The 15,483-nt window shown below is 49.6% G+C and overlaps 1 protein-coding gene across 1 annotated transcript; it reads left to right on the forward strand.

The window, feature by feature from the left end:
- Nucleotides 1-118: 118 nt before the first annotated feature.
- On the forward strand, nt 119-14,929 carry xpo1a (exportin 1 a). The gene is made up of 25 exons (XM_083690385.1): nt 119-651; nt 1,340-1,471; nt 1,749-1,850; nt 2,435-2,507; nt 2,657-2,718; nt 2,903-2,947; nt 3,149-3,330; nt 3,623-3,671; nt 3,772-3,891; nt 4,720-4,848; nt 5,428-5,586; nt 6,000-6,197; nt 6,591-6,729; nt 6,901-7,082; nt 7,248-7,404; nt 7,988-8,151; nt 8,545-8,679; nt 9,099-9,282; nt 9,629-9,735; nt 10,167-10,361; nt 11,466-11,634; nt 11,883-12,017; nt 12,706-12,865; nt 13,447-13,543; nt 13,898-14,929. Exons 2-25 carry the CDS (start codon nt 1,346-1,348, stop codon nt 14,042-14,044), a joined length of 3,216 nt encoding a protein of 1,071 aa, XP_083546511.1. The 5' UTR covers nt 119-651; nt 1,340-1,345; the 3' UTR covers nt 14,045-14,929.
- The last annotated feature ends 554 nt before the right edge of the window (nt 14,930-15,483 follow it).

Consider the following 15,483-nt stretch of genomic DNA (forward strand, 5'->3'; position numbering starts at 1 on the left):
GGAGGGCGTGCACATAGTCCAAATTTTACGCGGCGCCATGGGCCGAAAAACCGAGATGGAATATCCCAGTCTTAACCGGTTCCAACCGGTCTTGGGTTTGAAGCGTGAGATGAGAGGAAGAGCTGGCTTACACGCTCTAAAACAACCCCGCTATCTGAAATTACACTGGGATAGATTCAACAATAAACTCGAGACTCTTTTATTTCGTGATTATGAACCGGAATAGCGTTATAAGTGGGACTCCGTAGATCAGTGTTAGCTAGCTAGCCAAGGGACCCAAGTCATCATTGACTTTTGCATTAGCAGGCTAACCCGCTAACAGTGTTAGCCGTTAGCATCGACTAGCATCGTTGCTAAGCAAGGTATTTCTAGAGCAGTCCGTGGAGAAGTATTTGGTTAATGGTGATCTGCTAAAGGCACACGCATATACTGAAACTTCTTATCATTAGAGGGACATCTACCGGAGAGCTGTCATTTATTTAGCCTGTTAGCAAGGAGGAAGCTAGCGAATGTCAAACATACTAGGAACGTGTGCCATAAGATAGCCTGTCAGTCAGTCACCACAGCGTTCAGAAGACGAGATAAAGTTTTGAAAATAGAGCAAGTCATATTTTTAGAATCCATTACATCGAAAAGAGGGAAGAAAAACAGGTAAGTTTAGAAGGCAGCTAGCCAGATGAAGAGTTTGGAATGGGAGGTGGTGATGTGAATTGGAAGTTTTTAGCATTTATCAGCTAGCCACCTAGCTAATTAATCATAAATTGGCTAACAACGTTAGCTTCGTTAGCGCCTTGACCAGTTGAATTCGACCCATTGCGACTCAAAGGGAAACTGATAGCTACCAGGCTACATTTGTTTTGGCTGGCTATTTATGCACATGGTATAGCTCTCTGTACATTTAGCCTCAATAGCATGCTCCCCAACCTGCCCTCTCAGATGGAGGGAGGGGCGGCTCAGCCAGTGCTGTATCACTTGCAAGTGGTCCCAGAAAGGGTGTCGCTATTTCTGCCTGTTTAGCAAACTCCCAGGCTTGTGTGAGTGATGTCGTAATGTCAGTCATACACTCAATATTTCCTTCATTGCATTGTTGCATGTGGGTGTATTGAGCGAGCGTTAACCCTTTGGGGTGGCCCAGTGTTAGATTCTAGCTAAGGAACTCCAAACGCTGAAGGAATTTGGTTTGTTCTGGTTCTCTGCTGGTTAGTGTGGGTGGCAGTTAGGAAGTTCTCATGTTTGAGGCTCTCATGTTTTTGTTGTTTGTGTGTCTCCTCTACCACCCCCCCCACCCCACCCCACCCCCCCCCTCTCCTCTCTCTCTTTCTCTCTCTCCTCTTTCCAGAGCTCTATGCCAGCAGACATGACAATGTTGGCGGATCATGCAGCCAGACAGCTGCTAGACTTCAGTCAGAAACTGGACATCAATCTGCTGGACAATGTAGTCAACTCCATGTACTATGACATTGGATCACAGGTGAGAAATACCCCCCCCCCCCCCCCTCACTCAAGTTATCAGCTTTCCAGTGACGCCATCACATTTGCCACAACACGCAAACAAAACTGTACTCATTTTCATTTAAATGTTAGTTATATGGTGTTAGAGGGGGCATAACATTGTATGTTGTGCAATCTAACTTGATTGGGCAACTTGCAGTGTAAAAAAATGCCCATCACAGAAGTCTCTCTTTCTCATATTATATTTCATTATTCTATATCTGTTCTCCTCTTCTCTGTTCTGTGATGTCCCTCAGCAACGGATGGCCCAGGAGGTGTTGACCAACCTGAAGGACCACCCAGACGCGTGGACGAGGGTGGACACCATCCTGGAGTTCTCCCAGAACATGAAGACTAAAGTAAGTGCCAGGCGGTGATGAACCCGTCCTAAAGCAGGGCGTATGTTAGGTTGTGCACGGGAGCACAGACACTGGCAGTCCACCTTGTAGTCCCGTCCTTTTTAACTCAGTCAGTGCCGAGGGGGAATAAAGTCTCCCAAATTGTCAACGTTCTAGAGTTCCAAGGGTGACCAAAGTATAGTATTCACCAAAGATGCATAAATTATGATGCTTCATTTTGTAACCAATCAAAGTATTGTTGCTAGGTAAATACCACCTAAAATACTTGGCACCCTAAGCGTTCTGGAATTCTTTGGCAGTTGGTGAGGTAAGACTGTGTTTCATGTGTTAAATATCTACGAAAGATGGATTACGCAATCCCTATTCGTGGATGCCGGAACATGTCAATAGTGCAGTCTTTCAGTGTGTTTTTCCCTTGTTATAGATGCCTAAACCTTGTCCTCTCTCCCTCTCCCTCTCCCTCTCTCTCTCTCTCTCTCTCTCTGTCTCTGTCTCTGTCTCTCCCCCTCTCTCTCCCCCTCTCTCTCCCCCTCTCTCTCCCTCTCTCTCTCTCTCTCCCTCTCTCTCTCTCTCTCCCCACCCAGTACTATGCACTGCAGATTCTGGAGACAGTGATCAAAACACGCTGGAAGATTCTACCCAGAAATCAATGTGAAGGTAACAGCAACACTACCTGGGGAGGCTGGGTTTGGGTGGGCAGTGTGGTGACAGCAGAGTGCTGTGACTCACCCCCTGTACCGTGGTGTTGTGTTGATGGCCAGACAGGAACATGTGTTGAAGGGGAAACATCCGCTCGTATTTTTCAGGCATTAAGAAGTACGTGGTTGGGCTGATTATCAAGACCTCGTCTGATGCAGCAAACGTAGAGGTCTGTTTTTGTTCTACTCTCTCTCTCTCTCTCTATCTCTCTGTCTCCCCCCTTCTCTCTCTCTCTCTCTCTCTCTCTCTTCCCCTCTCTCTCTCTCTCTCCCTTCCCCCCTCTCTCAGTTTACATGTTGACGTTCTGAGGTTGTACTCCCTAATGTCATCTGTGTTCTCTCTCTGTATTTTAGAAAGAGGGAGTTTACATCGCCAAGCTCAACATGATCCTTGTACAGGTAAGAGTCAGCTCCACTATTTCTCACTCCATTTTGGACACCAAACTCCCTCCGTTTCAAAACATTTAATTTGATAGACCAATAAAGTCCAAAAAACGAATAATAATAGTTCTACTGTATTGTTTCTCTCCTCTCTTCTCTCTTCCCCTCCACATCCCCTCTCCCTACCTCCTCCCCTCCTCCCCTCCTCCCCCTCTCCAGATCCTGAAGCAGGAGTGGCCCAAACACTGGCCCACTTTCATCAGTGACATCGTGGGCGCCAGCCGCACCAGCGAGAGCCTGTGTCAGAACAACATGATCATCCTGAAGCTGCTGAGTGAGGAGGTGTTTGACTTCTCCAGCGGCCAGATGACCCAGGTCAAGGCCAAGCACCTGAAGGACAGGTACGCCCCGCCTCCCACACGCCTCGCCTCACCTCACGGTGGCCCAGGGGGCCGTGCCGCCGTTCTGTTTACTTCACCAGTCAGTGCTCTTGACGATGGCGAGTGGTGGGTGGGTGGGTGGGTGGGTGTTGCAGAAGGGCCTATTTGGGTTTCCATTTCAATTGCGGCTATGTATCGTATTATATGATGTTTCTCTCTTGTTGTTGCCAAGGGGCCAATTTTGTTTTGTTTTGTTTATATGAAAAACAGTGAATTTCAGTTGTAACATCTCATTCTATGATTTCTGTTTCAGCATGTGTAATGAGTTCTCCCAGATATTCCAGCTCTGCCAGTTTGTCATGGTAAGTCCATGATATTTCTTTTTCCACATCATTCTGCAGAACAACGGTTTCCATCACCTCTGGAGACGGCAGCCCGTCTAACCTCTCCTTCTCCTCGCAGGAAAACTCCCAGAATGCCCCTCTGGTCCACGCCACTCTGGAGACCCTCCTGCGCTTCCTGAACTGGATCCCTCTGGGGTACATCTTTGAGACCAAACTCATCAGCACTCTGGTCTACAAGGTAAACACATACCGAACGCTCCTCAGACCAAACCTTCAAAGTTGGAAATGACAGTCGTAGATTAATCGATATAGCTCTGCCCTTATATGGCTCTGCCTTTATATGGCTCTGCCTTTATATAGCTCTGCCCTTATATGGCTCTGCCCTTATATGGCTCTGCCCTTTACTGTTGGTCGGCCTGTCTCTCCTGTGCACTCTGGCCTACGAGGTTCCTGGCGTCCTGAACAGTGTGACACCCTCTCTGAAGCTGGGAATGAAAGGGATTTGATCTATTATGGCTCTTCTGCTTTTTAACTGTTTAACTCACCACCTGACAAAGAATTCCGGAACACTCACCACCGAGAGTGCCAGGTGTTCTATGTGGTGTTTACCTAGCAACAGCACTCTGATTGGCTACAAAATGGAGAATTTACGGTGAATACAGGCACTAGAATGTTGGCAATTTGGGCGACTTTATTCACCCCCGGCACGAAATGAGTTCATATTGGAGATGTCAATGTACAGTACTAGTGTGTCCTATGTTAACAGTATATGAGCAGTGCGTTTGGTGTCAGTTATATGACATCGTCCAGGATCAGCCATTTGAGCTGAAGCCGCCCTCTCACAAAGGCGCTCTTGCATTGGCCTGCTTGCAAGTGCGTAAGAACCAGAGGCACACTAAAATGAACGCTTACCCTCACGCCTCGTTGCCGTAGCAACTTGGCCAGTGGGCATTCAAACAATTTATTCACGCAGTTGTGAAGAAAACAACAAACAAGCCCGGCCTGTGTTGAGCTGGGGGTTGATTGACAGTTGGCTGAGTTCCGGAACCTTCTGTCTGTGTGGTAGTTCCTGAACGTGCCGATGTTCCGGAACGTGACTCTGAAGTGTCTGACGGAGATCGCCGGCGTGAGCGTCAACCAGTACGAGGAGCAGTTTGTCAACCTGTTCACCCTCACCATGTGTCAGCTCAAACAGGTACACACACACACACTCACACACACACACAGATACACACACACACTCAGATACACACACATGCACACACACACACACACACACACTCAAACAGGTACACGCACACTCAGATACACACACACTCACTCACACACACACACACACACACACTCAAACAGGTACACACACACACACACTCAAACAGGTAGACATACATACATACACTCATACACATACGAATTCACACACACGCACACGCACTCTCACATGCGCACTCTCACACACACACTTGTACGAACACACATACACACACACACACGTACAAACACACACTCTCTCTCAAACAGGTAGAAATACACTGAGCCTTACACATACACACACAAACACACACAAACAGAAACACACCCTCTTTGTCTCTCTCTCCCTCTCTCACCATGTGCCAGCTGGCTACAGCTCCCTCCGCTGGTCAAGAAGCTCCTATGCATGAAAAGATGATTGACCAAATCCCCCCCCCCCTTCTCTCTCCCCCCCCCCCCTGACCCCCCCCCCCCTCTCCCCCCCCCCCCCCCCCCCTCTCTCTCCCCTCCCCTCCCCCTCCAGATGCTCCCCCTCAACACCAACATCCGCCTGGCCTACTCCAACGGTAAAGACGACGAGCAGAACTTCATCCAGAACCTGAGCCTGTTCCTCTGCACCTTCCTCAAGGAGCACGGCCAGCTCATCGAGAAGAGACCCAACCTCCGGGAAACACTGATGGAGGTAGGGGACGGACACACACACACACTCTCACACACACGCTCTCACACACACTCACAACTGGGTTGCTTTCAGGATGTACTGTACTGTTGTTGAATGATCCAGACAGTTTAAGTGTGTATTATTATTATTGTTATTGTTGTTGTTGTTGTAACATCTTTCTGTGTTGGAATGAGACAGGGCATGTAGGCTTCTGCTGTAATAAGCAAAACCAGTCCTTTTAGGAACTCAATGGACGGTTCAACAACAGTTTAAACAATGCAAAGACACAAAACAAATGGCAGTGTAAAAATAGGGAACCATCCCTTTAAGAGGATCTATTGTCTCTTCTGTCCCCCCCTAATCCCCCCTGTGTGGTGGTGTTCTGCCCTCTGACCCCCTGACCTCTCCCCTGCCCCCCCCCTGTGCCCCCCCAGGCCCTCCACTACATGCTGCTGGTGTCGGAGGTGGAGGAGACGGAGATCTTTAAGATCTGTCTGGAGTACTGGAACCACCTGGCGGCTGAGCTGTACAGAGAGAGCCCCTTCTCCACCTCCACCTCCCCCCTGCTCTCTGGGAGCCAGCACTTTGACGTCCCCCCACGCAGACACCTCTACCTGCCCGTGCTGTCAAAGGTGGGCGGTTACACACACACACACACCTCTACCTGCCCGTGCTGTCAAAGGTGGGCGGTTACACACACACACACACACCTCTACCTGCCCGTGCTGTCAAAGGTGGGCGGTTATACACACACACACACACACACATACACACACACCTCTACCTGCAAGTGCTGTCAAAGGTGGGCGGTTATACACACACACACACCTCTACCTGCACGTGCTGTCAAAGGACACACACACAATATAACATGCTGACAGCTCTGTCAGATTCAAAGTCAATGGAAAATGTGCATGTGAACACAAAAGGTAGCATGGGGATAGTAGTTAGTGCTTTGTCCAACTGCATTCCTCATTGTGTGTGTGTCCGTGTCTGTGTGTTTCCGTGTGTGTGTGTGTGTCCAGGTGCGTCTGTTGATGGTGAGCCGCATGGCCAAGCCTGAGGAGGTGTTGGTGGTGGAGAATGACCAGGGGGAGGTGGTCCGGGAGTTCATGAAGGATACAGACTCTATCAACCTCTACAAGAACATGAGAGAGACCCTCGGTGAGGACACACACACACTCTCTTTCTCTCTCAAACACACACACGCCCTCTTTCTCTCTCTCTCTCTCTCTCTCACTCTCTCACTCTCTCTCTCTCAGACACACACACACGCATACATATACACTCACAGTCCCTAGCCTAACCCCCCCCCCCCCCCCCCTCCTCCTCCAGTGTACCTGACCCATCTGGACTATGCGGACACAGAGCGCATCATGACGGAGAAGCTGCATAACCAGGTGAACGGGACCGAGTGGTCCTGGAGGAACCTCAACACGCTCTGCTGGGCCATCGGCTCCATCAGCGGGGCCATGCACGAGGAGGACGAGAAGAGGTTCCTCGTCACCGTCATCAAGGTTGGTGGGCTGTTTACACACACACACACACACACACATAACACCCACTAAAAACACAGTATCTAAGGAGCCTAATCCCATTTATCTTGCTTTCTTGTAGTGTGTGTGTGTGTGTGTGTGTGTTACTGACTGACTGACCCTGTGTTGGTTCCCCCTCCCCCCCAGGACCTGCTGGGTCTGTGTGAGCAGAAGAGAGGGAAGGACAACAAGGCCATCATCGCCTCCAACATCATGTACATCGTGGGCCAGTACCCCCGCTTCCTCAGAGCGCACTGGAAGTTCCTCAAGACCGTCGTCAACAAGCTCTTTGAGTTCATGCACGGTGAGAGAGGACGCAGAGCAGCTCCCTGGCCCGGTGGAGGGAGAACAAGAGATACAGCCAGCCATCACCAAGACAGATACAGATACAGCCATCACCAAGACAGATACAGATACAGCCATAACCAAGACAGATACAGCCATCACCAAGACAGATACAGATACAGCCATAACCAAGACAGATACAGCCATAACCAAGACAGATACAGCCATCACCAAGACAGATACAGATACAGCCATAACCAAGACAGATACAGATACAGCCATCACCAAGACAGATACAGATACAGCCATAACCAGGAGAGATACAGAGAGTCATAACCAACACCAGGCTACAAATTCGAGCATTCAATTTGGCGATATGGTGTCTGAATATTGTCAGTGCCACATTGTGTGTGTGTGTGTAGGTGTGTTTGTGTTTGTGGGTGCATGCATGCGTATGTGTATATGCATGTCTGTGTGTATGTAGACATGTATGCATATCCTGAGGCTCTGAACACAGATGGGGACCTCCCCCTCCAGGTGTGTGTGTGTGTGTGTGTGTGTGTGTGTGTGTTTAACCATGTTTGGTTTGGTTTTATTAACAGAGACCCACGATGGCGTGCAGGACATGGCGTGCGACACCTTCATCAAGATCGCCCAGAAGTGCCGGCGCCATTTTGTCCAGGTGCAGGTGGGCGAGGTGATGCCCTTCATCGACGAGATCCTCAACAACATCAACACCATCATCTGTGACCTGCAGCCCCAACAGGTACGCACACACACACACACACACACACACACAGAACAAACTAACATATTGTTCATTTTGTTTAATCAGTTGTGTTTATGCTGTGCTGGAACTAAAGCCTACACACCCAATACCTCCCTCCCTCTCTCCCTCCCTCCCTCTCTCCCTCCCTCCCTCCCTCCCTCTCTCCCTCCCTCCCTCCCTCCCTCTCTCCCTCTCTCCCTCCCTCCCTCCCTCTCTCCCTCCCTCCCTCTCTCCCTCCCTCCCTCCCTCTCTCCCTCTCTCCCTCCCTCCCTCCCTCCCTCCCTCCCTCCCTCCCTCCCTCTCTCCCTCCCTCCCTCCCTCCCTCTCTCCCTCCCTCTCTCCCTCTCTCTCTCTCTCCCTCCCTCTCTCCCTCCCTCCCTCTCTCCTCAGGTCCATACATTCTACGAGGCGGTAGGCTACATGATCGGGGCCCAGACAGACCAGACGGTGCAGGAGCACCTGATAGAGAAGTACATGCTGCTGCCCAACCAGGTGTGGGACAGCATCATCCAGCAGGCCACCAAGGTGAGAGACCCCCTAACACCTTTTGTTTACACAGAGACCCCCCCCCAACACCTGGTATTTACATAGCACCTATCAATAGCTCTCTAAGGGCCTAGTGGTTGTGTACATTAGTCAGAAGCACCATATTAGTGTCACAGTTTCAGCTCCCAGGTGTCCTGACGGGAGGTTGGCTGATGAACTTGGCAGGAAACTGATAACAAGAATATACAGATGTATTGTCTCGCCTGTGGAGACATGAAACCAACCAGGGCCTCACATCCCAGTGATGTCATACCTAACCTGTGTGGACTTCTGTTGTACAGAGACCATGCAGTCGATAATTCTGAACTGTATTGAATTTCTCTCTCCCGCTCCCTCCTCTCTCCTCCCTCTCTCTCTCCTCCCTCTCTCTCCTCTCTCCCTCCCTCCCTCCCCCCCAGAATGTTGACATCCTGAAGGATGCGGAGACGGTGAGACAGCTGGGCAGCATCCTGAAGACCAACGTTCGAGCCTGCAAGGCCGTGGGCCACCCCTTTGTGGTGCAACTGGGGCGCATCTACCTGGACATGCTCAACGTCTACAAGTGTCTGAGTGAGAACATCTCCTCTGCCATCCAGACCAACGGTGAGGGGGGAGCACTGTGTGTGTGTGTGTGCGTGTGCGCGACTGCCTGTCTTTGTGTGTGTGTTACTGCCAGTCTTGCTGTGTGTCTGAGGCATGTGTGTATCCGTGTGTGTGTGTGTGTGTGTGTGTGTGTGTGTGTGCGCGCGCGACTGCCTGTCTTTGTGTGTGTGTTACTGCCAGTCTTGCTGTGTGTCTGAGGCGTGTGTGTGTGTGTGTGTGTGTGTGTGTGTGTGTGTGTTGTGTGTGCCAAACTATCTGCTACTAAACTATCAGAACTGGCCACTACAAACATAGTAGTTTCACAATCTCCCTTGTGATAACCATCCCTCCCTACCGCCCTCTACAGGAGAGATGGTGACAAAGCAGCCCCTGATCAGAAGCATGAGGACAGTGAAGAGAGAAACGCTGAAGCTCATCTCAGGCTGGGTCAGTCGGTCCAACGACCCCCAGATGGTGAGTCTCTCCTCAGACGTCAACGTCCCCGTCTGTAAGACAGACTACGGGCCTGTGGTTCTCTAACATGTGGTTCTGTGCAGTGACCCGCCGGAAGCTTTCAGAATAGTCTGGAATGTTCTTTACCCTTCTAACTTATCAAAGACACAACCAGGGATAAAACCCTCTGCAGGCTAGCAGGCCCAACCCCACCACTCACTTGAGGTTTATTTGTCACATGCACAGGATACAGCTGTAGACAGCAGCATGAAATGCTTTAAACCAGCGAATACAAAATGGTCCTCTGTGGCTCAGTTGGATATTATTTTTTTTATTATTATTATATTAAAATACAATCAATAGTAAATAACAGTCAACCGTTTCATTGATATTCCATGACGCCCTGCTAACTGCTAACGGTTGGTTCTGCCGCGTTCCGTGTGGTTCTAAAGGTGGGAGAGAACTTTGTTCCGCCGCTGCTGGAGGCGGTCCTGATCGATTACCAGCGGAACGTTCCGGCGGCTCGAGAACCCGAGGTCCTCAGCACCATGGCAACCATCGTCAACAAGCTGGGCGGTCACATCACCGGGGAGATCCCCAAGATCTTCGACGCGGTCTTCGAGTGCACACTCAACATGATCAACAAAGTAGGTTTCCATGACGATGGGAACACACACAGACACACACACACACAGCCTACAAACACAACACACACCCACTATAGAGGTACTAACACACACACACACCGTTCTGTTGAATGGTTTAAGTCACATGGTATGTTAGGGTTCTGTATTCACCGCTGTGACCATGAATGGTCTCTGTAAACAGACGCTGTAGATTAAAATGAAATAAAAAATGCCATCCACAGGAATAGATGTTTGCTTTCTTTAGCCTAGGGGGTAATATAACTTGACACGTAAATAAATTAGTTAAAACAATATTATTTTGTTTGCTCAACACTAAGCATAATGTCAAGATGTAGATGTGTGTTTGCTTCCTTTAGAAGTTAAATAATACAGAGAGGGTAACGGGTAGAGGATGCTCCTGGCTGGCTTTATTACTTACAGAGACTAACCCCCCCCCCGGCGTGCTGTGTCTGTCTCCGTCTGTGTGTCTGTCTCTGTCTCCGTCTCCGTCTCTGTGTCTGTCTCTGTGTCTGTCTCCGTCTGTGTCTCTGTCTGTGTGTCTGTCTCTGTCTGTGTGTCTGTCTCTGTCTGTGTGTCTGTCTCTGTCTGTGTCTCTGTCTGTGTCTCTCTGTGTCTCTGTCTGTGTGTCTGTCTCTGTCTGTGTGTCTGTCTCTGTCTGTGTGTGTGTCTCTGTCTGTGTCTCTGTCTGTGTCTCTGTCTGTGTCTCTGTCTGTGTGTCTGTCTCTGTCTGTGTGTCTGTCTCTGTCTGTGTGTCTGTCTCTGTCTGTGTCTCTGTCTGTGTCTCTGTCTGTGTCTCTGTCTGTGTGTCTGTCTCCGTCTCTGTGTCTGTCTCTGTCTCTGTGTCTGTCTCTGTCTGTCTGTCTCTGTCTGTGTGTCTGTCTCTGTCTCTGTGTCTGTCTCTGTCTGTCTGTCTCTGTCTGTGTGTCTCTGTCTGTGTCTCTGTCTCTGTCTCCGTCCATGGACTTTGAGGAGTAATATTATAACTAAGAAACAGAGGATGCTGTCCATGTTAATTTATTGTAGATAGTAACCACTCTCTCTCCTCCTTCCTCTCCTGTCCTCCCCCCTCCTCTCTCCTCTCCTCCCTCCTCTCCTCTCCTCCAGGACTTTGAGGAGTACCCAGAACACAGGACCCACTTCTTCTACCTGCTGCAGGCCGTCAACTCCCAGTGCTTCCCTGCCTTCCTGTCCATTCCCCCGGCCCAGTTCAAGCTGGTTCTGGACTCCATCATCTGGGCCTTCAAACACACCATGAGGAATGTGGCTGACACGGGTCAGTACCTCTACTGGGCATGCTTCTAGATTAGATTAGATAGTCCTGTCAACACATGGGCCACTAACACAAGACACACATACAATAATAAACATCACACTTTAAACTACTGCTCACTTATTATAATTCTACAGGCTGTGGTGGACTTAGTCAGGACATATTCTGGGAAATGATGATCATATTTAGTGTATATGGAGCAGTCCTCCTAACGGTTGTTGTTGTTGTTGTTGTTGATGTTGGTCCTCCAGGCCTGCAGATCCTCTACACCCTTCTGCAGAACGTGGCCCAGGAGGAGGCTGCGGCCCAGAGCTTCTACCAGACGTACTTCTGTGACATCCTGCAGCACATCTTCTCTGTCGTCACCGATACGTCACACACAGCAGGTCAGATGGGGCGGGGGGTCAGGGGGGGCGGGGGGTCAGGGGGTGGGGGCATTTGTAGAGAAGGGGGAGGGGGGTTGGTGACAGGTCAGGGTGTTGAGGCATTTGGAGAGGGGCGGGGGGGTGTTGAGTGGAAATGGAAGTGGGGTGGGTGACGGGTCTGTGTGTGTGGGGGGGGTGACGGGTCTGTGTGTGTGGGGGGGGGGGTGACGGGTCTGTGTGTGTGGGGGGGGGGTTAGTGGAAGTGGGGGGTGGGTGACGGGTCTGTGTGTGTGAATCCTAACTTGAGAAACGTAGTAAAACATAAATCATTGATTGATGTCAGCGGGAGACGGGGTCAGGGGTCATGTTGCTGGCTCCCGTCTCAAGTTCAGATGTGGCCTGTGAGTAACGTTTGAGACGACGGACACAGGAGCCCTTTCATACTCTCTACTGTTTACGTCAGGGGAGGCTGGTGGAGGTAGAAATTGGAGGACGGACTCATTGTAATGAATGGAACTGAATGAGGAATGGTATCAGACCAGCGGGGGTGGAAATCAGAGCTCATTGCAGTGCATGGAACGGAATGAACGCCTTGTGTTTGACACCATTCCTGATTCCGATCCATACATTACAATGAGCCTCCGATTTCTACCTCCACCGGCCTCCCCTGGTCCGTGAGTATGCTGATGTTGGTGCTGCGTCCCTCCAGGCCTGACGATGCACGCGTCCATCCTGGCCTACATGTTCAACCTGGTGGAGGAGGGGAAGATCAGCACGGCCCTGAGCCCCGGGACCCCCGCCAACAACCAGGCCTACGTCCAGGAGTACGTAGCCAACCTGCTCAAGACCGCCTTCCCTCATCTACAGGAGTAAGTGTTTGGTTACCCTCTCTAGTTAGCCTCTCTAGTTAACCTCTCTAGTTAGCCTCTCTAGTTAACCTCTCTAGTTAACCTCTCTAGTTAACCTCTCTAGTTAACCTCTCTAGTTAACCTCTCTAGTTAGCCTCTCTAGTTAACCTCTCTAGTTAACCTCTCTAGTTAGCCTCTCTAGTTAACCTCTCTAGTTAACCTCTCTAGTTAGCCTCTCTAGTTAACCTCTCTAGTTAACCTCTCTAGTTAACCTCTCTAGTTAGCCTCTCTAGTTAGCCTCTCTAGTTAACCTCTCTAGTTAACCTCTCTAGTTAGCCTCTCTAGTTAACCTCTCTAGTTAACCTCTCTAGTTAGCCTCTCTAGTTAGCCTCTCTAGTTAGCCTCTCTAGTTAACCTCTAGTTAACCTCTCTAGTTAACCTCTCTAGTTAACCTCTAGTTAGCCTCTCTAGTTAACCTCTCTAGTTAACCTCTAGTTAACCTCTCTAGTTAGCCTCTCTCGTCTAATTCTTGTCTTGAAAATGATTTTCTTCTCGGTTGGGACCGGTCTAATTCCTGTGTCTGCTCTGGTCCTCTCTCCCAGTGCCCAGGTGAAGGTGTTTGTAACAGGACTGTTCAGCCTCAACCAGGACATCCCTGCCTTCAAGGAGCACCTGAGGGACTTCCTCGTGCAGATCAAGGTGAGACACCTCAACTCTCTCCCTCTCTTTCTCTCTCCCTTATCCTTCTATCTCTCCCCGTCTCCAGCCCCCCCCCCCCTCTCTCTCTCTCTCTCTCTCTCTCTCTCTCTCTCTCTCTCTCTGTGTCGACTATTCAACCAACAATTCAAATAGTATCTATGAAGTGTCTACAACTCAAAACTACCACCCACCAACTACCTCTGTTGTAACCCTATTGTATATTTGCCCACTCCTCTAACTCTGCCCCCCCCCCCTCTCTCTCCATCTGTTTGTCTCTGCCCCCCCCCTCTCTCTCCATCCATTTGTCTCTGCCCCCTCCCCCCTCTCTCTCTGTCTATCTCCCCCCCCGTACAGGAGTTTGCAGGCGAGGACACCACAGACCTGTTCCTGGAGGAGAGGGAGGCGTCGCTACGTCAAGCGCAGGAGGAGAAACACAAGCTCCAGATGTCAGTTCCCGGCATCCTCAACCCCCACGAGCTCCCGGAGGAGATGTGTGACTGAGACGCATAGGAAGAAAACAACAACAATAATAACAACAACAACAACAACATCGACATGTACAGTTTTGAAAAAGGCCAAGAGAAAGCTGGGAGCTCCTCTTGTCGATAGTGTGTGTGTGTGTGTGTTCAGGATTGTGTGTGATTGTGTGCGTGTGTGTGTGAGATTGGAAGGAGGAGGAAGAGGGGGCCGGAGAGCCCTCAGCATTCGGTTGTTTGTCGACCAAATCAACGCCAATATGTAAATGAGAATTTGCGCCCCCGATCGAGGCGCTGCCCCCATTTTTGCATACGGACGCATTTTATACAGAGACGTTTGTGTAATACAGTATCTCTCTCTCTCTCCTTTATCCCTCGCTGATTCAAGCTTTATGTTTTGGTCATAATATTCTTTTGTTTAGATGTGCATGAAGTTGAAAGAATTAAAGATTATTTTTTAACCCTCTCTCTCTCTTACCCTTCACCCCCCCCCTCCCCACCGCCTCTTCTATTTGTTTATATGTAATATACGTTAAAGGCACACACAAAAGGTTACTTTGAAAAAGTGCTGTAGCGTCATAAAGTGCTCCGTAGAAAGAGCTGTATGTGTGTGTGTGTGTTTTTTTCCGAAGGAGCTGTGTGGCTTGTGTATACTGCAGATGAATGTGACGGTTAAGGGTTGTAGATGACGCTGCCTCCTTTGTTGTTTTTTTCGTTCGTTTTTGGTTTGTCAGCAGTTTTGGGGCCGCGAGTCAGGCCTTTTAGCTGTCTGTTTGTACCTAAAACTCAACTGCTCTGAATTTTTCGGATGAGAATGTTTGATCAAAGGAAGGTTATGTGCATATCATCCCTGTTTGTAAAGCTGTCTTAGTACTACGGGAACATAAAGTTGGTTATTTTTACAAAACTGCTTCTGCGTGTGAGTTTTTGTCCTTAACGCACCTCATACACACTTGACAGACACAATCTCTGAGTAGGACTACAGTTTCTTCCGAGAGAGTGAGTATACATCAGGAACCACTACGGGGATATGACTGATATGACTGACCAATAAACCGATTTATGAGTTTCCAACTTAGTTAAAATTTGGTTAAATTGGAGGGTAAAATAATGGTCAGTTTTAGGTTTTGTCCTAGTCTGGCTGTCAATAGGATGCTGGTTGCAGTTGGGTTGAAGACAAGGGTCAGTTCTGGGTGTTGATGCAGTCTGTCTGTCAACGGGATGCTGGTCAGAGACGTCCCTTCAGCCTCCCATGTCTTCCTCCCTGCTTATGCAGGTGTGCATGAATGACAGTAGTGATGGCAAAGCCTCTTTGTCTTTCTTAAATACATAATCCCTGATGATGTCAGTCTGAGCCACAGATTTATTAATGACAGTCTGAGCACCAACGCTGTGCAATGTCTGTCTGTCTATCTGTCTGTCTGCCTGCCTGCCTGTCTGTCTGCCTGTCTGTCTGTCTGCCTA

Source organism: Argentina silus, assembly GCF_951799395.1.
Source record: "Argentina silus genome assembly, chromosome: 18".
Classification (NCBI taxonomy): Eukaryota; Metazoa; Chordata; class Actinopteri; order Argentiniformes; family Argentinidae; genus Argentina; species Argentina silus.